Genomic DNA, 24,713 nt, shown 5'->3' on the forward strand with positions numbered 1-24,713 from the left:
TACTTGGTCCAACAGGGTCACCTATACGTATGTTGTTTTTTTTTTTGTATATTTCTATACAGTCGTTCACCCATGCAGCAGTAAATCTTTGTTTTGGAGTCTTTTAGTTTCACTTTAGTTTAGTTTAAGTATCCTCGTCAACAATGGCCTTACGGATTTTGAGCAAATAGAAAAGTTTAGCTTTTTTGTCAAGGCCGTTACGTCTAACATGGCGTCGGATCATGGGCTCCAGCTGTGAAGGTTGTCTTGACCTATCTCTGAGGAGAAAGCTTGCGTTCTATGCGCCGAACAGTGCGGGAGAGAACTCTTTTTTTACAACCAAAACTGTTAAGTTGGACAAATATCAGGTCTAGGGGAGCGTCGTAACTTCTTCCAGAGTAGTTTAGGACGATGATTTTGGGCGTTTTTCTGCATTTCTGAGCTTCAGAAACGTTATTATGGCGTCTACGACGCATCGCTTTTTCTCACGGTAGGAATTGGGATAGCAAGTCAAATAAAATTAAATTAAGAAGGGTTGGGACATGCTGATACTGAAGTGTGAGAGACATTCGAGCTTGGAATGATCTTGAGATCCTCGTATTCAGCAAGTCGTTTTATAGCGGGACAGTTCAGTTCACGCAAAAGACGCCAATAGAACCAAGGTACTTTACTCCAGAAATATTTTTTTTACTTCTGTCGATAGGTGGCAAACTCTAGATTACTTTGGGGAATACGCATTGAAATGTTTTCTCCAATAGAACTTTTGGAATCGACTAAGTTACTAATTAACTAACGTATTTCATGAAACAAAAAAGTTGTGTTTTACAAATAAAATCTCGTCACTTCATTGAAGTTCTTAAACATTGGTAAAAATATCATATATCGTTTTTACTTGATGAACAGACTACTCAAATATGGTGTTGCAAAAAAAAAAACAACAAAAAAACAACCCACTTTTTCCTTAAAAAGCCATCGCCCCTCCCTTTTTGTAATCATGTGACGTTTTTTTTTCATTGCGCCAAAATTAATATAGATAGTATATGCACTGATCGTGCATAAGCATGTTTGACTATTTAACTACAGTCACTTGTTTTTTAAAATGGTCTATCTATAATGTATTTTGTCACCCAGTGTTGCCCTCACCCTCCCACCCCAGTGACGCCACTGTAACACGGTGAGAGATTCAAACGCATATCCGAGACCATGCAAGGAAAAAAAACAGGTGAATTTTAGATCTTAGTGCGATTTAATTTTTATATGTAAACTAACTTCAACACTATAAAAAGAGAAGAATAAAACAACCTTCTAAAACTGTACGTCTAGCCCCCAAGTGGGTTTAACTGTGGCTTAGAATCGAGGTATGTCGGGTATGATGGAGAACCGCTGTGCGACATTTATGTTGACCAACTTTCAATGTGTCATCAAGATAAGGACTTAGATCTAGATCTATATAAATGGCTTGATTCTAATGCATTGAACGCGTGCAAGGTCTAGAGTATTAATGCACACAAATATTTAGGGCATCGCGTTTTACGTGGAAAAGATCAGAGGGCATTGTACGTTAATTTGGCTTTCATTTCCGGTATTTAAGATACCGTAATAAATAATTAGATCTACCTGTATACGTATAAAACAATAATTGTTCAACGTATTGAAATCTAGGCATTTTTTCATATAGAATATACATCTAGGCCTAATATTTAGTTTACCAGATATCTTTTTAACCATCTTCTTGTTTTTTTTTTTAAATAGGCCCAAAAGCCCAGTAAACTTATAAACTTAATGAGTCCAAGAAGTATATCAGTAATTAAATGCATAGTCAGGTGTAGTTTGTCTCTCTTAGGAATGGTCTACTTTTGCACCTTGCTAAACTAGTCAGTACAGAAACTGAGCTCCTTATTAAGAACATGTAGTGACATGGTAAAGCATTTGACTTCATTAAAATCTTAGAGTAAAATATGTGAATATACTGAGACCCTAGTGACCTACATTTTTTGGCAATGTTGAGGCAATTGAAGTGAAGTTAAAAGCCTTTGTGTCGAACTTTTTCCTTTTGTTTCACAAGAAAGTTACTTATCAAGTGTTTACAATCACTAATAATGAACCAAATGAATACAAACAACATAGGCCTAATTTAAACAAGATTTATTTCAAATAAAAAAATAAAATAACTGGATGAAATGGAAAAAAAAAATTGCTTCCAAAATAAAACAAAAATAAGACATGCATCAATTTCCTTCAAGGCAGTTCATAAAAAAAAATAATAATTAGTAACAAAAACATTAAGACAGCCAGAATGATTGGCTGTACATGTGTGGACGGAAATGTTGAGAGATTGATAACATCAACAGGTTTTCAGAAGGACAGAAGTACATGAGCACAGATACACTTGAATGTATTTCTATTCACAAGACAAATCTGTCAGCACCATCATCTTTCAAAGCATTGTCAAGTTTGTTCTCTTCTGCCAGTGCTTGGAAATGCTGAGTGGGGACAAATACAAATAAAAAAATACTTTAAAAAAAAACAAAGCTTATGTTAAGTGTATCAATTTCTAATAAGCCTTAGACGATAAATGGGACTAATTCTGTTTATACCATCACTACTTCAGTTAAGTACTATTTCTTTCCCTTGTTTGAGATTGGTTAATTTTGTTATTTATTTTTATTGATTCTTGTGTTGTCAGGTAAAAGAAATAATTGTGCAAAATTTCAGCTTGATCCGAGATCGGTTGTTAGAGAAATAATGTGTTCACACATTTGGCCAGACGGACAGACAGACAGAGTGAGTTGATATAAGTTTTGAAAAAAAAAAAGAGTGAATGGCAGAGTTTGTCAACAAAATACCAACTGCAAAAAACAAGCAACATACAAATGAAGATTATATTAAGTTGGTTTGTGTAAGAACAGAGCTGAAACAATTGGTAGTGAGGAAACATTTCAATGCAAAAGGCTAGGGTTAGAATACATATAAATATCACTTTGTATCTTTTGATAACAACAGTTAGAAAGTTAAAGTTAGAATTGAAAAGTCAAAATAAGTATTTTTACTTTGACAGTCTGAAGTATGAAATTTTGGGTTCCAAGTCTGGGATGGGATTGGGGAGTGAAGGCACTATTTGAATAATGAAAATAATTAAGTAGGGGAAACGTTTTAATTAAAAAAAAAATAAACTCTTGATTAGTAGCTTTCAAAGTCACCATGGAATACTGGAAAATTTCACAGAATAATTTCTTGAACAATGATTTACACCTAAAAATTTTGGGTCCCTATAAAATGATATGCATCAGATTTAAACAAAACGTAGACAAAATACTCAGTTTAAAAGTGAAACTTACTTGAGAGTTTTTAAACTCAGAATACAAAGTGAATAAAACATGTAGAGCCTGTATCCTTTCATTGTGATGAGGGGAGTTCTTGTAGATGGGAATGTCTAGTATAGCTGGAGAGGGCACAGAGATTGTGAGTTACATGGCACATTTATTGTTGGTTTAGTTTTTCTAGTTTCAATATTCATTAAAATACCCCCCCCCCCCCCAAAAAAAAATAAAAAAAATATTTAGACATAACAAATCAAATGCAGATAAAACTTCATATATCCATTTACATTTCTATTAACTACATATTTAATTGTATAGCCATTAAAAAAATAAAATAAAAAAACAAAAACAAGCATCTATGTCTCATAAGCTGAAGTTTTTTCAAATTAAATTTTTTCTCGTCAAATTTGGATTAGTCAGAGAATGTTGTAACTAATATGTTCATTATCCAGTTGGGTATCATCATGCATGAGTCAGTGAACTAAATAACACACAGCAAGAGACAGACTTGACCCCTTCTGAATAGCAGTTCAACTCAAATAATGATGGTGCAATTATATTTTATAAGGAACTTTCAACTTACAGGCAATGATATCAACATACTCTCCAAGATCACAGTCTAACTCAGCAGTTGGTAGGTTCACCTGTGCCAGAACATTGAAAAACATTGTGACTCAAAAAGACAAATTTGGATCTATTGCAAACAAATATATAGATAATATATTTCCTAAATAAATTCCCCAAAAAATACAAAAAACAACAACACACAAACACAAAAAAATACATTAAAATATAGAAGATAACTTTTGAGAAAGACTTACTTCTTTAAGTAACTGTTCAAATGCAGGTGGCCATTCTTGCATGAGTGTATCTATGTCTGGCATATTTCTAAACAAAGAAATACAAGTCAAAGCTTTTATTCACTTATGAAGCTATTAAACAGAATTTGTTACAAAGACTAGATTCACAAGTTGATGCTAAGTAATATAACTTCTAACATGCATGTTCACAGTTGTAGATTAGGAAATGGCCATTATTAGTTAAGTAAGCATTGAATTTTATTTGGACAGATAAGTCATTATAAATGGAAAACAATGCAAAGGAAAAAAAAAAGAAAGTGATTTAACCATTAAAAATGCTGATATATATTTGGAAATATTTTTTTTTTACAAGCTTAGTCGAATAAGTTATTAACTTCAAAGTTACTATTAAATTGTGTCCTTATAAATAACTTAAAAAAAATAACTACATCTAAATTATAGAAACCTAAATTTCAGAAATAATGAAGATATATTGGATAAAAAAAAAGTATTACTTGCTGTAGTGAACATTTGCTGGAGGTTTAGATCTATGAAGTTCTCTGATGTTCTGTATCCAACTTTCAATGTGTTTAGGATTTTTCTCTGCATTGTCTAAACTTTTCACAACCTTAAAATAAAATGGTGAGCATAGTTTAGTTAAAAAAACATAAACAATTCAGAAGTATAGTGAAAGTATTTTTAAAGCATTAAAAGACAATCAGTTTAAAAAAGATTTATAAACTAAAACCTGAAAACAAAAAAAAAATAATTTTCTCATCTATGCTGAGGATTTGTTATATTTTATGAAACAACAAAATAGCCTATAAATAAAAAAAAATTATCATCATACAGAGTTCAATATTTAAAAATTAAGTCTAAGGTAATATGTTCACACTAAAAACATTTATTAAAGTTTGTTTAGATCAAGTGTAGAAAAAAAACAACTGACCAACTGTTTTGCTGTGGTTTGTTTAGAAATGGCTCTCAGCTGTAGGTCCAAGACTGTGGGGTCACTTTGTTTGGCACAAGGTTCATCTAGCACTGTCAGGCCCAGTGTGTCTGGTTTCTTGTCTGGTCTGGGGATCTAGCACCAGAGAAACACTTCATAAGAACATCTAAAAGATTTGCATCTTTAAAAATAAAACAAAAACAAACAAAGCTAAACTGGTAGGTAAAAACAAGTAGTAATATTTGTTTCAATTAGTACTATGTGACTGAGTATCATAGCAGTAGTTCTCAAACTGAGCCATGTAGTTCTCTCAGGATCACTGCAATTCTATTTTTTTATTGATGACTCTATTAGGCCCACCAGCACTGCCAAATATTTAGATCCTATCACTTTAAACTGAAAACTATTTAGTGTATTAAAGGTCTAAAAAGAGATTGAAAGTGAAAAAAAAACAACAACAGAAAGTGACCTACAATAAAAAAAAAAAGCTATAAAAGCAAAATAGTGAATAAATTCCTCCAACCTTTATGAAAGCATCAATGTCTCCTACAGCTGGGATGTAGTCAGGTATGAACGGCTTCAGCTTGTGGTCCAGCTCTATAGCTTGAGGTGTGTACCTAGTGCATCAAAAGTTTAATTCAAATTTAAGTTTTCATCAATGATGCAGACATATTGGATACATGAAGGCACAGGACCAAATTTTTATGAGAGAAAATGTTGAACTTAATATATTGAAATAATGGAAAGTCCTGACAAGGGCATGAACAGTGGACCGTCAAATTTAACAACACTGCATAGCAGGAACACATGTGGAGTGCTGCCTTCAACTATGCAGCATCCTGAATTGTTTCAGCACTTAGCTTCATATTTGTATTTTCATTCAAGACATCTGTTTTATTGAACAACTTTCCTTCATTATTTGGTAGACAATCTTTAAGACAACTTTCCTAAAAGATAAGAGTTCATTTTCTATCAGCCGTACCCTTTTTTTTGCCCAAGAAAATAAAAGACTATTGCATTAAAAACCCAAAGAAAGACAAAAAAAATCGATTTAATTAAGGATGAGGAATGAGCAAAGGTACATATGTTCAAATCCTTAGCTTCATTGAAGAACACCCCCACCCCCTCCCAAAGCAAGCTCAGACAAGTGCAGAGAGGGGATTTTCATGAAACCAAGATAAAAATTGTGTCAACTAAATGAAACTCATTGGCTGAACAATAAGTACATAACAGAAGATTAAGATACTTGACAAAAATAAATAAATTGTGCAGGTTCAAACCTATTAAAATGTTATGTCTATTCTATATCTTTTGTTAATTTCTATATTTTGGCTAGTATTAAAGTAAAAGGCTTTATGCTAGGATGGTAAATGAGTGGTAGAGTTCCCTGCTATGGTCCTATGAATCTGTCCAATGCATCTTCTCAATGAACACAATGCTCACATTTTGTAATGTAAAAATGTTGAGATATTTGACTCTACCTTGTAATGTATTGGAACAGCTCTTTGATCTCAGCAGATACTGAAAGATTCTCATAGTCGGTCGGGTCATAAGCTCTGGAATAAAAAAAATATTAAAAAATTAGACATAAAAGAAATGTTAATAAAAATTTAAAAAAAGAGCAAAAATGTTATAATTTCAAACAAAGTTTAAACTAGCAAAAATTTACCCGTCTTATCAGTAGTTTAAAAAGTTATATGTCAACAAATTTTCAAAAGCAAAAAATCTTCAAGTTATACAATTTTGATTGCGCAAATGAAAATATTTAATTTATTAACCATTATATAAGTCATCATATAATTACCTTTTATACACAATGTAATTGCCATGTAGTCATTATAACCAGATAACCAATACATTACATTAAAATAAATATTTAGAAAAAGAAAACATGAAGTATTAAATTTTTTAATAAAAAGCATGTGTGAATCAAAATTGAGAGTTTTGCTATAATTAAAACAAAAATGAAACCCCTACCCTTCAATGTGTGGTCTATCTTCATCATCATCATCATCATCATCTTCATCCTCTTCATCATCCTCACTGTCATCCTCATCATCAGAGTGAAACTGTTGCCCCTGTTTTGACTACAGCCAGAAGAGAAAACAAAATGTAGATTAAGAAAAATGTTTTTTAAAACTTATTTCAATTTTTGATAACCTTAATCTAAATACTTTAAAAAAAATAAGCAAGAATCAATATTAAAAAAAAACAACTCTTTTTAAATCCATATGTGTATCATGGCTTACCCAAATGAAGCTCTCTTTGTTGTCTTTGTAACTACATTTTACAGGGAGAATTGTATGTATTATATAGTTGAAAAACAGCATCTTTATTGATATCATTATTCCCAAACATTGTATCAGAAGCTACTAGAACTTTGATACTTCCACCATGACTCCACAAGTCAATCAATAATACTTGCTACTAGAAATGACTAGTTCAATAAGCTTGAAAAGTCCTATGTAACTATCCTTTAAACTCAAATTAGATTGAACTTGTTTCAAGCAATAATACAAGGACTTTTTTTCTTTCAGTCCTTGTTCTAAAAATGTTTTAAACAACATAAATAAATAAATATTAAAGGAAATGAGTCTGGTATTACCTGTGGTGCTCCAGAAGATAGCTTTGCCCCAGATGGTCTTGGTGGAGGCTGCTGGGACTTCACAGCTTTTGGAGGCTTTGTAGTTTCTTCATACAGATCATCTGATTGATCAGATGGATCGCCATGGGAACCAGGAGGTGTGGTGCCTTTTCCCCTTTCATCTTTGCCTGGTCACAATCAGATCATAATGTGAGACCAATGAGTAAGACTGACAGACAGACTGAGATCAAACTTCTAAAATGCAAATTACAATAGAAAACTCATGGTCATTGTACACTAAAATCATAGTACAACTAAATGCTAGGCTAGAAGGCGACAAGGAAGAGTTAAGTTTTCTTGAAACTCAGTGCTACATGTAATGTGGGGAGAGAGAGAGAGAGAGGTAGACAAAAAAGGATCTAGATAAATGATATCCAGCATTGATACTATTTGAGATGACAGAAAAGATTGGGTTCTAGTACTAAAGACAGATTCACATCCAAACTACAGCAGAGGACAAAGACAAATCCTATGAGAATAAGAAAAAAACATTCACAGAGGAACCTAAAGGTGCTACACATTTGAATGGAACGTTCATGTCAAAAAAAAAATTCAAAGTATTTATAAAATTAATGCTTACACTACAATTGCTGTTAAAATATTGCCTTATTGAAAACTTATTTGAAGTTTATGTAACAACTAAGACTACTGGTGCATAATCTAAGTCTAAAAATAAAAAAAAAACAACTAAAAAGAATTATTGTGAAAATAGAAAGAAAGAAGTATTGTGAGGAAAATAGAAAATAAATAGCACTCAAGGTAACATCCCATCTAAAGGTTTTAATGCATAAGTAACAAGGCTACACTAATATCAGAATGGTAATTAAAATGCAGAGTTTTAATTTTTTCTACTAATTATTATTGCGTAAAATGGCTAGTAATTACAGAGCAATTTATTTGCATTAATCAGGGACTTTGTCTTACAGTAAGAGCTTTGCAAAAAATGCATCTATAGATTTGATAACAATCACGTATAATACACACAACACTCAGGGTTTAGCTTTGTAACAAAGAACTTGGATTTTTTACCTATCCTATCCACTTGTAATAATTTTAAAAAGCCAACTCTCTCTCTGTGAGAGCGTGTCTAGATAATCTACACATTTTTACTGGCTAAGCTTAATTAAACAATTAAATAATAATACATGCTGCCTACGTCTTCTTAAAAACAATTAAAATATTGCACACATATTGGGTTATCAGTTTCTCTGACCAAATTAAACTTGCAAAAACCTATTTCAAAATATATATTTGAGTATTAAGAAACACCTAGATAAAAATAAAATTATAAACTTGTGCAAAACATGGAAAAGAAATACTAAACTCAAAGTCATAATGAACACAAGAGGTGTGGCTTTTAGGTTGACACAATAAAGAAATACATGCCAGAGAACAGGCAACTAAAGGGAGACAGGTATGGGGTAAACTATAAAAACAAGGGGAGACTAGAAATCACCTTTGACTCCTTTCTTCACTTCCTGGTTCTCTCTAGATTTGACTGGAAAAGAACAGATTAAAGAAATAGAATGAATAAGACCACTTTTTGTGTTTTGACAGCATAAAATGGGGAGACCACTAAGAGAACTGTAAAACAGCAAAACCAAAAAAAAAAGTTATTTCCCCTGTAGAGGATGCACTAGTAACTAAATGTTATTAATAAACCAGGAAAAATTCATTCAATGTATTTATACCATCTAGGTCATCACCTTTTCCCTCTCTGTATGACATATAATATACTATTTCATTTATTTTTTTATGAAAATAAGATTTGTTTTATGTTTACCTTTTAGGGTGGGTGAATATGTACTTTTATATGTACTTTTGTAAAAAAAATGACACTTGTGGATAGTTTTGATCCTTTTTCAATTTTCTATGGATGTCACTGTGAGTTTTGGCAACATGATCATATGTATTTGAAATAGAACTTCATTATAGCACAAATGGAAAGTAAATATTTGACTCAGTAAAGAATTATTTCACAAAATTCACATTAGAGACTTTTATTTGTAACTGCAATGTTCAACCAAACAAAGCCCTAGGAAGTCATAATACAATTCTAATCAGTACGCAATAGTAATGCAGCTTGGAAAAAAAAGGTACCCCACCCACAAGAACATGTTCAGTTCTCTACTCAGCTTTTTTTTGTCTGCCCTTGCACTGGTCTACAACAAAATCACACCTCAATGTAAAACTTGCGGAGCAGCAATAATTGCTAATAATTCCAGTTAAGTCCATGATATAGTGCAAACATTTTTCTAGAACAAATTAGAAGAAAACAGACAAAATTGTCCAAACTAAATAAGTAACATCACAAATGCACATAAATATTATTGAAGTGACATTTTAAAGACATCATAGCAAATAATTCAGTGTAACAAAAGAAATAAGTTTCCATTCCAAACAATGCATGAGACGTATGACAGACATATAGTCTTACTATTTGGTGTTTAAATTCCTGCCTTTTATCACAATCTACAAACCACAGAAAGTTGGGTCTCCTAAAAAGAATGTCTAACACACACACACACACTATGCTAGTTCTGTCAATTATTTTGGCAATATGGTCTTCTTAGGTTTTCTTTTTTTTGTTCTTCTCTAGAGTTAGAAATGCAGACATTAAAAATGGTCTTAATGTTCAAGAGCTATCAAGGAAGCTTACCTCCTGGGTGTGGCATTCTAGGTGTTGGAGAATATGTGCTGGCTATTTCCTCCGAGTCTGGCACCTCTAGAGACTCATCGTATGGCTGGTTCTGGTGCAGACGAGCCTGTAGGAAAGAAACAGGAGAATCACAATGCAGCTTATTACATTCATAAATCTCTACGAAATTCATAAAAAAGAAACTTGGACCAAGGAATGATTTGCAGGAAACATTGTAAGAAAAAAAACAGTACACAATTGTAGAACCATACTAGAAAATATTCTAGAATTGTAAAAACGTTGAAGATTGCACTCACTTAATGACTGACATTTAATGTCATGCTGTTGTTGTATCGACACGTTTTTTGCTAACAATGAACATTGAAGATGTCAGGGGGGGGGATTCTCATCTAAGTAGTTTTGATTAGGTGTTGATTATGAAAGATTAATAAATCCTTTTTTCTTGATTTGATGCTCCTTTCGTGTTCGCAAAGAGAGGAAAGAGAATGAAAGAAAGAAAAGGTAAGATAGAAAAAGAAAGAGACGGACACAGAGAGAGGGAAAGAGAGAGACAGAGAGAGAGAGAGAGAGAGTCAATATACATACCATTCAATTGTTTTTTTGTTCCACAGTCACTCTATAAAGATAAACAAACTAGACAAAACCACTATTTTAAACTTGCTGTAAGAGAGTTCTTGTGATCCAAAACGTGAACTAATTGACTTCTGCATGTCTCGTAACACACGTTGATCGATTGAGGAAGAAATACAACCAAAAGTCAGACCTGACAAAAGTGTGTGTGTGTTGAAATGTGACTTGTTTTCATTTATTGATGCAGCCTGGGTCATTTGGAGGAGGGGTGAACCGGGGCGCTGTTGTGATTGAAACCAGTGTTTGCTTTAATTCACTTACACACACACACACATTCAATTTAGCAGTCATAATTTTTCTCGCAAGACTATATGGTGGATGGGCTTAACTTATGTGTTTAGCAAGGGTATGTGGGGTATCGTGTGTGTTTAGCATGGGTATGTGCGGTATCGTGTGTGTTTAGCAAGGGCATGTGGGGTATCGTGTGTGTTTAGCATGCGTATGTGGGGTATCGTGTGTTTAGCAAGGGTATGTGGGGTAAGGTGTGTGTTTAGCAAGAGTATGTGGGGTATCGTGTGCGCTTAGCATGGGTAAGTGGGGTAACGCATATTTAGCAAGGGTATGTGGGGTATTGTGTGTGTTTAGCAAGTTTTTTGGTATAACTTATGAGATCATTAAGGGTAAATGGTGCATTATGTGTATGTGTGTTTGTCGCAGGACGCTCTAAAATTGACAATGTAGGCCTACTTTGACTTAACAGCTTATGGATTCACGAGCCATTGACTAATACATGAAATGTCAAGTCAATAGCGACTGTAGAGCTTATCTTTTTAAAACTTGATTTTTTTTTAAATGCCAGCGCTGTTGTATGTTAACAAAGGAAATCCAGTTATCTTGACCAAGACTTTCTTTAGTTCTACAAACAGGGCAAGTCTATGCGCTACACGTCAGTGCAAAGTGTTCTTTGATCTCTTAACAGTCACCAGCGGTCAAATGGTGGAGAATCAATTAAGAAGGGTACGATTATCAGGTGTGTTGGTAAAACATCTAACTGTGGATTGTGTTGAGAACACATTGGCTTTGGTTGTTGCCGAACGTAAAGTCTATAGGGGACGAAATAAACTCCTACGTAACAAAATCAATGCATTGTTATGTCAGGCGGACAGCCTCAATTTATACTTTTTACTATTTATACTCCCTAACACCACGTGTCGCCCTTGGTTGTACCACGTGACAACAGTACCAGACAAGGTCATTAAACGTTGGGTATATTAGGTAAGCGATGGCGCGCTCAGCACATCGTCTTTGTATTGAAGTATTGCGACAACAGATGGCGCTGGCTCATTTGCATCCATCAGAGTGAGTGCACTGCTCACACTAGTCAGAGGCTCGACTATATCTAGTCGTGTCATTCAAATCCAAGGTCACACTATAGTGTAAATAGGGATATAGATCTGTTACTGAGGGCACATTTGTACTGGCGGCTAAGGAAGGCGTGGGATATAGTGTTAATTGTTAACCCTCCCCTTCCCCTCCCAATTACAATCTATTCACTCAGGTTAATGAGAAAAGATGAGGAATTTTAATGCCTACATATAAGAACTAAACATTATTAGGTCTAACAGTAGAAGAAAGATTTACGAAATCATCAGTTGTGCGTGCTCTTCAAAATAGTTGAGTAGGGAAAGTACAGCTGTACGTGTCAAATACGTTCTTGTCAATTAATTCTATTTTATTTCATAGTTTAAAAAAAGTCATTTGTTATAGGATTAGTCCAACAAATGTCTATTTTTTAATTTGATGAAGCAATCATCTACTTTATCTCAAACACTCATGTACATGTGGAGCCGGGTTCAAGAATAGGATGGTGGGGCCCTACCCTACATTGTTTAAAACGAAATATTTAACTCTCAAGTAGTATCAAGTAGGCATCAGTACATTTTTGTAAAAAGTCATTCTTTTGTTGGAACTACCTTTAGGAAGCAATGGAGCAATTACATTCACTTCACTTCTTCGACTTGCTTACTTAGACTTAGGTCCTCCGGCGCAGTTTGGCGCAGACATCAGTGTCAAGCAGACATCAGTGTCAAGCAGACATCGGTCTCAATGATAATCACCGCGTTTTATTGCTTTTTTTTAAATATCTAGATCTGCATGTTAAATATATAATAACAATTAGTAAATTATATAAGAATTGGATTGAGTTAAAGTGTCATTGTGGGCCCCTATTTCATCATGTCCTCGTCACAAGGTAGAGATGGCCAATTTATTCACGACATGGGTTCTGTTCACATTTTAGATTCATTTGTCATTTGAACTTTCGTGTTTCTATCCGTTCTGTTCTCCCAACGCGTACATTGTCTTTGTCAACAGCGTTCTAGAACTAACATCATCCTTTGTATTACTATGTGATATCTGTCTGACCTAACATTTCCTATACACAGAGCCTTACGTCGACTTGGTCATTCTATCCAATGAACATTCAAAGAGCAATCCTTCCAGAAACAAGTGGAATTCACATTATGTAAGCGATTACTTCTCTTTTCTGATAAAACCATTACACTTGATAGGCCTATGGTTAGACCAGGGCCGGCTTTATGCCAATGCAACCTATGCGGCTGCAGTGGGCCCCGCACTTTCATAGGCCCCGCGTTAATTCTAGATGTATATTTTTTAAATAAAATAAACACTGATATATAATAACAGGGTTTCCGCGTTCTCCTGATTTTTCAGGACCTCCTTGAAATCACCTGAAATTGCGAAATATACGAAAAAGTCCTGGAAATATGAAATTATTAAAATCTCCTGAAAAATGGACAAAATTGTCATTTAGGAGTGTCAATCCCACGCGATAAAAAAAAAGCATTGTCCGCTTTCTTTAAATAAAAATTTGTTGCAATTTCTAACACAAAATCTTAATTTTGACATTATGCTTATCCCCGCCAAGACTGAGCCCCGCGCAATCCGTATTGCATAGGGCCCCGCAATAGTTAGAACCGGCCCTAGTGAACCGCCAACATCCACACAGCTGGCAAACAATGAACCAGGACAATGACAATGTGCACGAAGAACTTAACTACCACTCGCACTGTTATGATCTTACATACACACACACACACTGTTGTAACCTTACATACACATACCCACACTATTGTAACCTTACATACACATACCCACACACGCGCACGTGCGCACATATACGGCTATAAGGAATGAGTAACAATAAAGAGATCTATAATGTCTCCATAAATGATCCCTTCTCCCCTACCACCCAAACCCTTTTTTTTTTTGCACTAGACTGGACATCAGCAGGGTAGCCTATATGTCAGATCAATTATTCAGTGTACTAGATCCATTTCACAAACTCATCGGCTAATAGTTGGCACACAACGAGTTAAGCTCCTATAATGGTGACTTGAGCAGGAAACATGAATACAACACGCTCCAATTGACAGCTATTTTCACCTACTTAACAAAGGAACATCACAGTCTGTTAGATCTCATTCAAGTGCTTTGCAAGTCAACGCGGCCTAAGTGTACTAGTAGGCCTATCAACTGGACCGCTGTATATTTGACCAAACTATATCAAAAGGGGAAGTGCACACCTAATTAGCAACTATTAGTTTTGTGGATGTTAGATTCAGTATTTGTAGGATAATGTAAGTAGTCCATTTTTTATTTGTCACTTTATAATGACGTATTATTTAAGAATTTAGCTTTGTCTAATTGAAAACAGCACAACTTGAAAATAATGAAACAGCAATTAAAATGCATAAATATTTAACAAGCTATCAACTCCCAAATTTAATTTCAGATAGAAAAAAAAAATTCTGTAAAATCAATTTCCGTGAACACACAAAAAAAGTAATAATAATACAAGGAGGCTATCCACATATGAAGCCCAATAAATATCGCCGTATCAGTAACCTTGTATATCATCGATTGCCTCCCTTTGAAAGACGACCATGAATAGCGGATATGATCCATCGTTAGGTCCAACTTCCCACTCTCGCGAAGAAAAAAGAAACTGTATAAAGATGTAGATAGATTATAGATCAACATAAGATACTAAATGAACGAGAGTGACTAATGCATGGTAGATGCTTTATGTTGGATAGATCCAACATACTTCTGCTGCTCAATGTTGTTCTATAGTTCAACAGAACTCTGATAAGCCAACTCATAAAACTGCTGTTAATAGCGACTAACAGAAAAAAAGTGAAAGTAAACATTCAAAAGATTTTAAGTAGATAGGAACTACACAATAAACTTGACATTGTTCTCAAGTTTAACCAGACTACAAGTACGAGTATTTCTAAGTAGAATCCTTTTTATACAAGAACAGTTCAAATAAAGCGGGAATAGTTAGAAAGAGACAAGCAGGAGAACCTGTTTTTTTTTGGGGGGTCTTGTTTTGAAATATCGCCATGTTTAAAAAAAAACAAGTTTGTCCAACGTTTTAATCGCACTGTGATGAGCTCATGTATGTATAGCCTCGTTTTAGAACGTCCAAAGAGAATCATGGGATACTTGCACTAACTTGAAGCTCTTCGAAACACGTCTGCAAAATAAGAACAGAACTGAGTCATTCGTGTGAGCAGGGTAGACAATGTTCGTCCATGAATACTAACTGTAGGCCTCATAATCATATGAAAAACAGATCTATAGTTTATAGATCTAGGTCTTTACATTTTTCGAGCCAAATTATACCTGCTTCACAGAAATGTCCCGATCTTTAAAAAAAAAAACAAACATCAAATAAGAGCCTTTTAAAAAACTTGCCACTCGGAAGTAAACGATGTGGGCAACTGATAAAATAACAAATGAACGAAAATAACATCAGGTTCCGTAAACATAGATCTTTATTCTGTCTCTTAAAACAAAATGTGCCACAAAGTTTGGTGCCCACAATGAACTACGGTACATATAGATCTACATGCTTCCGTAAAAAATTTGGAGGAAGTTCCAGTTTCCGTGGTCCTAAAACCCCGTGGGGAAGAAGCCCTTTCAGTATTGGCTTACCACCAGAACAAACAACTATATCTAGTGTCTATGTTTAGCGAGTATCGTTACTATACTAAGTTCTCCTTTAAAACAATAACACAGTGTCTTTGCAGTCCCTCACCTTTTGCTGTTTATTAGCTTACAAGATAAATATCCGTTTTTAAATTTGTAAATACTTGGTTTAGTCCAGCTGTTCTCAACTTTTTTTGCTCCTCGACCCCCTTTACATTTTTTTTTACCAAAGGGGTTGTGACCCACGGGTTGAGAACCCTTGGTTTAATCGGTAATTGGGAATTTTTAAAACCTATCTGTCAACTGAATTCAGCTGAAAGTTCTTTGACATTTAATTTGACTATCATTCTATCTACTTGTTATTAATCTATCCTACTATCTTTCTATCCACTTGTCATTCTATCCTACTATCTTTCTATCCACTTGTCAATCTATCCTACTATCTTTTTTATCCACTTGTCAATCTATCCTACTATCTTTCTATCTACTTGTCAATCTATCCTACTATCTTTTTTATCCACTTGTCAATCTATCCTACTATCTTTTTATCCACTTGTCAATCTATCCTACTATCTTTTTTATCCACTTGTCAATCTATCCTACTATCTTTCTATCTACTTGTCAATCTATCCTACTATCTTTTTTATCCACTTGTCAATCTATCCTACTATCTTTCTATCCACTTGTCAATCTATCCTACTATCTTTTTTATCCACTTGTCAATCTATCCTACTATCTTTCTATCTACTTGTCAGTCTATCCTACTATCTTTTTTATCCACTTGTCAATCTATCCTACTATCTTTCTATCCACTTGTCAATCTATCCTACTATCTTTCTATCCACTTGTCAATCTATCCTACTATCTTTCTATCCACTTGTCAATCTATCCTACTATCTTTTTATCCACTTGTTGTTGTTATCCTACTATCTTTTTATCCACTTGTTGTTGTCTATCCTACTATCTTTTTATCCACTTGTTGTTGTCTATCCTACTATCTTTTTATCCACTTGTTGTTGTCTATCCTACTATCTTTCTATCTACTTGTCAATCTATCATATCTTCTCTCACTTTTTGTCAATCTATCCTACTATCATTCTATCCAACTGTCCGTCATTCTGTCAAGCTGTCTGCCTTTATCTAAGTGTGTCTTATTCTGTCAAGTTGTCTATCTGCATTTTCTCCAGCCGTGTCTTTCTATCCGGCTATGTGTCTTGGCAAAGTGTGTGCAGTACAACCACTGTATTTCCTGCCCTGCCTAGACAACAAGTTCTAGTTTCTCAACTTGAAAACAATGACTACCAAACTTAAATATAGCAAACGCACAAGATCCAGTCCACTCTATTGCGCTTGTTTTATGTTATTTATTGCTGGACGACTAGCTGTCAGTGGAGTCAAGAAGGTACAACCGGGTAAGTCAACATTGGGTCAAGATAGCACAAGCCCCACTCCTTACAACACGCTGTTTTCATATTCAGGGAATAAAACGACTTTTGGTTTCACCGGCTTTCGATGTTGTTCCGAGATTCAGAAGTCATGTTTTCCCCTCTTTCCAGCATGGCACGTTTCTGATGTGACATATTCGCTGCACGGTTGTGAGAGCCTGTTTTGTTGTGTCCGACTTAGCATCCAGGGTCAAGGTAAGGTTAATAAATATTAGTCAGTGGGGGAACAAGTTAACACAGGAAGACATGATGTAACCCTATTACGTTAATAGTAGTGCGAATGGAAAAGTGGAAGTTTTTTTTAAATTTTTTTTTAGGTTCATCTACAAATGTTTACATTTTTTTTATTTACCATTACACTTATTAATACGTAGCCTACTAGTATCTCTCTTTTTTTTTTTGTAGAAGTTTTATCCCTTTTCTTTATATAGAAATATTGATCATTGTCTCTATATGTTTCTCCTTATATAAAATCTGTGATTCGAGTTGGTGGGCCATATTAGTCAACAGAAGACCACACGTTAGCATCTTTACATTAGGTTACATTATTTACAGTCCTTTTTGTCAACACTTGATCAGTATATAAGAAAAAATTATCCGCGATGGTGGCGCCTCTGTGTGACTCGATCATGGAACAAGATAGGCAGAAAATTGTCAAATAACAGGGGGAAAAAAAAGGAAACTTTTTAAACCAAGACAATCAACTAATAGGGAACTGAAGTATGCTCAGTCAACTATAAGGGTACAGGAAAATGTTCAGTCAGCTCTTCCGTTTGTGTATTGATGTTAGTCACAGTTCAAACATTAATAAACAACAAGGAAATATGTATTTATTGCGGCAATTTACTGTAACAGAGTTTTAACTTCCTTGGGTTTCTAAACATTAAAATCAAAGGATTAGTAATAAAACGAGGGCAGAATGCTTATATACAGACATACAACATAGGCCTTACTTAAACTCGTATATACAGACATACAACATAGGCCCACCTTAAAATCTTATAAACAGACATACAACACAGATCTTACGACCCGCGGCGTAGCATACGCCGCTATTTAGTGAGAAGATTACTTGCTCTCTCTACCCCCCCCCTTCTTTTTTTTTCTTAGCCGCGCTCTTCATCACCGCGAAAGTTAGGTGGGGTAACTCTAGTCCGACTTACAGAAATAAAAGAGTTATCTTTCCATGACTTTTTCCTCGAGGGTTGGAGAGTCGGCGCGCGTGCATGGTGTCCCGCATGGTTGGACGACGAAGAGAATTATATATATAAATATAGCTACTTAAGTTTGTGCCAAGTATGAAATAACCACCTGAACGTGCACGTTGTACACTGACTGAGAACATTTGGCTCACAACAGATACACATTACACATTAAATCTTTTGAACTGCCAAGTCCAGATGAATCTCCAAATCACGTTTTATCGACTCTGTTACTAAATGGTATATAAACAATATCTTTTAGTTTGTTCAAAGGTAACATGTCGCAAAAAATAAAGGCGCTTTAAAGACTGGGGGAGGGGGGGGGGCTCTGACAGTAGTGAAACAAAAAAAAAAACAATAATGGTCATGTGACGAAAAAACGAAGAACGTGATGACACTAACAATAAAGACATTATAAACTCATTCGAAATACCGAAAGCGTTTGAATTCAGTAGGTTTCATTGCAGAGTAGATCAAGTTTCTTATCCGGTCTCACCCTCGCATATAGCCTCGTAACCTTTTTATGGTGGTGGCGGGGAGGAACGTGGCGTCCTCTTTTTTCAAGAAAAGGTAGGGCTACAATCACCGCCATCTGAACGCTTGATTGGTCTGACATCCGCTTATGTCACTGGCATGTTTGTAAGTTTAATTTGTGTATAACGAGATTATCATTTGATGAGCTTTCCTCATTCTGTCTGCAGGCAGCCATGTCAGAAAGGTGCCCGCATTGACCGAGCAACATCCAAACATTTGGCAGTGTACAACTATCTCTCACGTTATGAGCCTACCACAGACAGAAGCAAACAAACACAACAGATTGATGTAAGGCAATCTTGAAATACCCAAAGGATAGGCCTGCACACTTGATTTACTCAAACAGAAAGGAATAGGAGAGTGCGTCACAGAAGCACTCATTCACCTCACCCTTACACAAGAGGCAGGATTTACAGAGTGAAACGTTGTTGTTTTTTTTTTGGTCACCATGCAATGACCTCTGTGGTGGTTGAAGTGAATGACCACAACAATGGGCGGCAGAAATCGTCCAGAACTGTATCGCGGAAGATGATTGCTCAGATTTTCGGATACGATAGTTTCAGGTAAAAACTGGGAATTTCCGCTACTGTTTCATGCTTCCGTATTGTTTCTGTTCGTTATGGGTTAAACTTAATAAGATCTAGAGAATCTAGCATTTTTTATTTCTTGCTCTTAAATTTCATGTCATTGTTTTGTTTTCCTAACAGACTAGATGTAAAACCCATTTTTTTTTTAACTTTTTATTTTTTTTATTAGTTTGTTGTTTTAGTTAGTTAAGTCTGTTGTCATGTACTTATTATAAATGACATTGCATTTGTCATGCGCGTGTCTCACTACATCATCAAGCATAAACGAGAGATGCGGGGCCATCGAGCACATCGGAACTATCGACTATTATCCATTTAACGTCATGGCCCGAGGGCTTAGGTAGATCTCATGTGAAATACTATCATCGCATTGTCCCGCGTTGACATTTCAATAGGTTAATATTGCTTCCGTCAATAATTTGCTTTTCTTCATTGAATTTTTGGGAAGACAAAGCGAGGAAACGCTGGCAAGAAAAATCAAAAGCAATCTGCAATACATATTTGTAAACTGAGACCTAGCTGAGGGCCGCATGGGTTCTCATTAGCGTTGACATGGGGTCTACAAAGTAAGATGCATACGTCATGCTTACAACTTTACTAACAACTTAAAATCTAAGTTTTGGTCTCTTTGATACATGTATGTAAGAAAATAAATTGAGAAACAAACTCTTTGGGATGAGGCAAACAAAAAGTTTGAACACAATTTGTAAAAACAGAATTACAGGAGATAAAACAAAAAAATGTTGATGTTCCTATGTAATTAAAGATGAATACATTTTTAAAGGGAAGCGATGGCTTCCGAACCTGGGGTTCTGGGTTCGAATCTCGATGAAGAGTGGGATTTTGAATTTCAGGATTTTTAGGGCCCCCCTGAGTCCACCCAACTCTAATGGGTCTCTGACTTTTGTTGGGGAAAGTAAAGGGGGTTGGTCATTGTGCTAGCCACATGACACCCTGCTCATTTAACCGTTGGCCATAGAAACAGATGACTTTAACATCATCTGCCCCATAGATGAAAGGGAAACTACATTTTAAAAAATTCACAAAGCTTAAAAAAAAAGATAATGTCACACCTTAATATGGAATTAAAACAAGATCATGCCTTATGTATTTAAAAATAAGGTCACACACCTTATGTAATTAAAAATAAGGTCACACCTGATATAATTTAAAATAAGGTCACACCTTATGTAATTTAAAATAAGGTCACACCTGATATAATTTAAAATAAGGTCACACCTTATGTAATTAAAGATAAGGTCACACTTGATATAATTTAAAATAAGGTCACACCTGATATAATTTAAAATAAGGTCACACACCTGATGTAATTAGAAAATAAGAAGGCATCAGAAAAGTTACTTTAGGCTTTACAACAGGATCGACAAATTGTATTCAATATTAAACTGATAGGAGACTGGGATATAAACCAATAGGAAATTATTTTGTTGAAAGAATGAGTTAAAACTAGGGATCTGAACCTAACCCATTTCTTAGGTAGCACATATTACAATAGATGACATTCAGCACCATTACAGACACACTTTTGAAAAGAATTAATTTAAAGATTATTGAAATTAAAAAGGTTTAAATGTGAAAGTGTAAATTGATAAAAAGAGTAGTGAATACTTTCAAATGAGAAGTATGTTCAATGGATAACAAAAGATGAGGGAGGCGGCTTTATTGTCTGACATAACAAACAGTTAGTGAAAAATAATCTTGATCATTTAAAAACATGAATCTCAAACAGTTTGAAGAAAAGAACTCAAAGTAACACTGCACTTACTCTGACAATATCAAGTGCAGTTTCAGTTCCAGAAACTTTACCCTGTACGCAACAATCAAGTGTTACCTAATTACAAAACTGTCAAAAAATTCTACAATTATAACTAAATTATTACATCTCCGAGGGGCGCAGTGGCTGAGTAGTTAAGTACTTGGCTTCCGAACCTGGGGTCCTGGGTTCGAAACTTTGTGAAGACAAGGCATTTAAAATTTTGGGATTTTTAGGGTGCCCCCAACATACCACATATCACCCTGCTCGTAAACTGTTGACCTTAATATCATCCGCCCTATAGATCACAAGGTCTGAAAGGGGAACTTTACTATTTTTATTTTATCTCCACCAGGGCCAGTACTTACATCTTCTAATAAACAACAGCCATTATTACCATGACTTATATATATATATATATATATATATATATATATCAAAAGATCAGATCTAGCTAATTAGAGCCAATGGTATCTTACCCCAATGAGTATAGATTTGATATTTTGGATTTTTTGGTACATCTGCACAATTTAAGCCATACAATTTTTATTCAGCATAAACATGATATATGTAACATATAATAATAGCAGCACTAAAGTACAAAGGTTTTTAAGAGAAGAAGGTGAAGAAAATTTAGTGAAACATAGATAAGTTCAGAGGAGGTTTTGAACCATGGACCTCCATACTGACCCAATCACTTTGCAGTGACCAAGATACCAGTCTAATTTCTGACTTCACTTGGTCCACAAAAAAGAACCTTTCAAGTAAGCAGTGTTGTTTGGACCTTCATAAATTGTACCATAATGCTGCTATTATATGTGGCATGCTGTGTTCATTCATTATATGTTTATTCACTGAAACCTTCAAGCTCTATTTAATTTTTATTCTGTTAACAAACACTCAAATCTGAGATTTTAAAAAAATCTGGAAGACTTCTAAGGTTTAATAAATATTAAAATACATAATTTTGTAACAGTGATTAAATTGTAATTATTATAGACTATTAGATTAAAAGATGAAGTTATCAAATAACTAATTAAAGATCTTGTATATTGATAGGTGAGAAGATCAGCTAATTTTTTTATCTATCTCTTTAATTTGCATCAGTATTAAATTATTTTGTACCTAATTTACAGCAAATTAATTATTTTTAAATCTAGCCTATATTTTTTTAGAATTACACTAGATCTGGCAGTAGATCTTCATTCTAATTATCTAGATCTAGTAGAAGAGCTACATTCTTATAACTAGATCTACATCAGTGTAAAATCAAGTATAATGACCAAAGATCAACTTCTAACTCTTGAATATGTGCTTTTATCTTTAATTAAAATTAGGTGTATACACTGAAGCAAACAGAAAGTGCTAATTTTGTATTCTGTTGTCATCCATTGCCTTTCAAAAACACTTTGGGTCAAATTAGCTTTATAAATTTTATTTTTGTATATTTAACCACTGGGGTTTTGATCATAAAAGGTGCTTAATTGTCACAAGAGAATTAGTGATTGGTGAATGAATCAGTCATTCAGGGCCCATTGGGTATATATAAAGATTAGTTGAGTTTCAAATTATCTATATTTCCTAAATTAATAAAGCCATGTTTGTACATAGTAAGAACATTATGTTTATCTTAGAAGTGATTTATAATGTTGCAACATATTATTTGGTCTAGTATTTAACATGTGATGCTGATCAGTAATACTGGAATGTAGTTTCCTGGATCAGATTTTTCATTTTATATGGGGGAGTGATGTTAACTTTCTAATCTCTCGGTACTGTACCCTGATAAAGGAAAGGTATTTTGAACACTCATGGCTTAGTTCTTTGAACAATCTAGTACCATCAGGTCCAGATGCTTTATTTGGTTTTATATTAGCTTTACTAATAGTTTTTTATCGCATTTTCTTGTACATCTTCAACCTATTATTTTTTTATTTGGTTTCAATTAAGCAAGATGTCTTTGTCTTCTAGGCAGAGATGCTGATGCAATTTTCATTATCACTATGTGTTAAATTATCTTCACCTTTTAATAGAGCTACATTTGTTGTTTACATTTTTTAAAGATACGACTATACATTTTTATTGTTATCCTTAGATATTAATTTATTTATGTATTCACTATGCAGCTGTCTGATAACTTTTTGGTTCTATTAGGTGTTTAATTTTAAGGTAATTTTTCTGCCTTGGTAGCTTTAAATTTTATAAATAGGTTCTCTTTCTGTTTGAGTAATCAGTTGGCATTAAACTTTCTATTATGTTTTAATTTTTAAGATTGCTTTTTTAGTTTTTATTTACTATATGGAGAGCTCCCTGATTTGGAAACCACTGCGCAGTTCATCTCATGTATTGGTCTAGTCATATGAACACTCCAACATAACAATGAGAACGATGAAGAAGAAGAAGAAGTTTTTATTTAATACAATTCCAGAGGTCATCAACTAGTTGGTTAAAGTTAATGATTATTGAAAGTTTAATTTTAATGCAGCTTGGTGTAATGGCTAGGTTAGATTTACTGATTTAGTCCAGAGTATGATTTTTTGTTGTTTTATATCAGATAGTTCAGGCATAATGTCATAATTTACCAATATTAAAATCTAATTATCTATATTCTATCCATACTAAATACTTATAAGTTAATAAGCATTATAATTATACTTATAGTAAAGTATACTAGATCTAGATACTAGTAAGTAGTCTAGAATTATATATAAGAATTAAATAGTCTAGAGTCTAAAGTTAGAGTCTAGAGTCGGACACTCTAGACTAGACACTAGACCTAAGAGTAGACTAAGACCACTGAATAAGACAGACTTATCTTAAGTCAAGACGACTTAACTTAAGACACTTAAGTCTAAAAAGAGTCTAAGTTAAGTCGACGTCTAAAATTATCTAGAAAAGACTAGATCATACTACATTCTTAATACACTATTATTCATTTAATATACATACACACTACATGTAGACCTAGAATGTACTTGCTTCTATAATTTATAACATTTTTACAACCCTATGTAAAAAGGGAAAATGGGGGGAAAAAGTGAAATAGTCAGTACTTACATCAGTTGAATCATCGTCGTCCATTTTTGTTTTCCTTAACACCAGGAATTTACTGTGCCAGACTTTTTGAACTAGCAGGTTTAGGGGATACTCGAGTTTTTTTTTTTTATCAATGCCTTAAACTAAAGAAAGCCCTAAATCATTACATATAGTCTAATCAAAAATAAATTCAAATTT

General features: G+C 34.2%; 2 protein-coding genes across 11 annotated transcripts in view; one reads left to right on the forward strand and one right to left on the reverse strand.

The window, feature by feature from the left end:
* Nucleotides 1–2,108: 2,108 nt before the first annotated feature.
* Nucleotides 2,109–24,594, reverse strand: LOC106061973 (intraflagellar transport protein 46 homolog). Of its 7 annotated transcripts, XM_013220217.2 has the most exons (15): nt 24,537–24,583; nt 21,492–21,533; nt 15,462–15,482; nt 10,352–10,457; nt 9,149–9,190; nt 7,654–7,820; nt 7,026–7,135; nt 6,530–6,604; nt 5,572–5,665; nt 5,049–5,183; nt 4,615–4,727; nt 4,121–4,187; nt 3,883–3,943; nt 3,318–3,421; nt 2,109–2,462 (listed from the first exon to the last, which is right to left on the reverse strand). In XM_013220217.2, the coding sequence occupies exons 1-15, from the start codon at nt 24,558–24,560 to the stop codon at nt 2,385–2,387; spliced, it is 1,239 nt and encodes a 412-aa protein (XP_013075671.1). In that variant the 5' UTR covers nt 24,561–24,583; the 3' UTR covers nt 2,109–2,384. The 7 variants fall into 7 exon arrangements, with proteins under 7 accessions (XP_013075671.1, XP_013075672.1, XP_013075673.1 ...); XM_013220218.2 differs by lacking the exon at nt 15,462–15,482; XM_013220219.2 differs by lacking the exon at nt 9,149–9,190.
* Nucleotides 14,241–24,713, forward strand: part of LOC106061972 (protein Aster-B-like) — a 50,193-nt gene continuing 39,720 nt past the window's right edge. For 2 of the 4 annotated variants that reach the window (XM_056009405.1, XM_013220216.2), the window contains exons 1-3: nt 14,241–14,580; nt 17,494–17,577; nt 19,286–19,681. In XM_056009405.1, coding sequence (XP_055865380.1) covers nt 19,572–19,681 — 110 coding nt within the window. In that variant the 5' untranslated portion in view covers nt 14,241–14,580; nt 17,494–17,577; nt 19,286–19,571. Of the gene's footprint in view, nt 14,581–17,056; nt 17,578–19,285; nt 19,682–24,713 lie in introns of those variants that run through there. The other 2 variants (XM_056009406.1, XM_056009407.1) reach the window with 2 other exon arrangements.

This window comes from Biomphalaria glabrata, chromosome 14, assembly GCF_947242115.1.
Source record: "Biomphalaria glabrata chromosome 14, xgBioGlab47.1, whole genome shotgun sequence".
NCBI lineage: Eukaryota > Metazoa > Mollusca > Gastropoda > Planorbidae > Biomphalaria > Biomphalaria glabrata.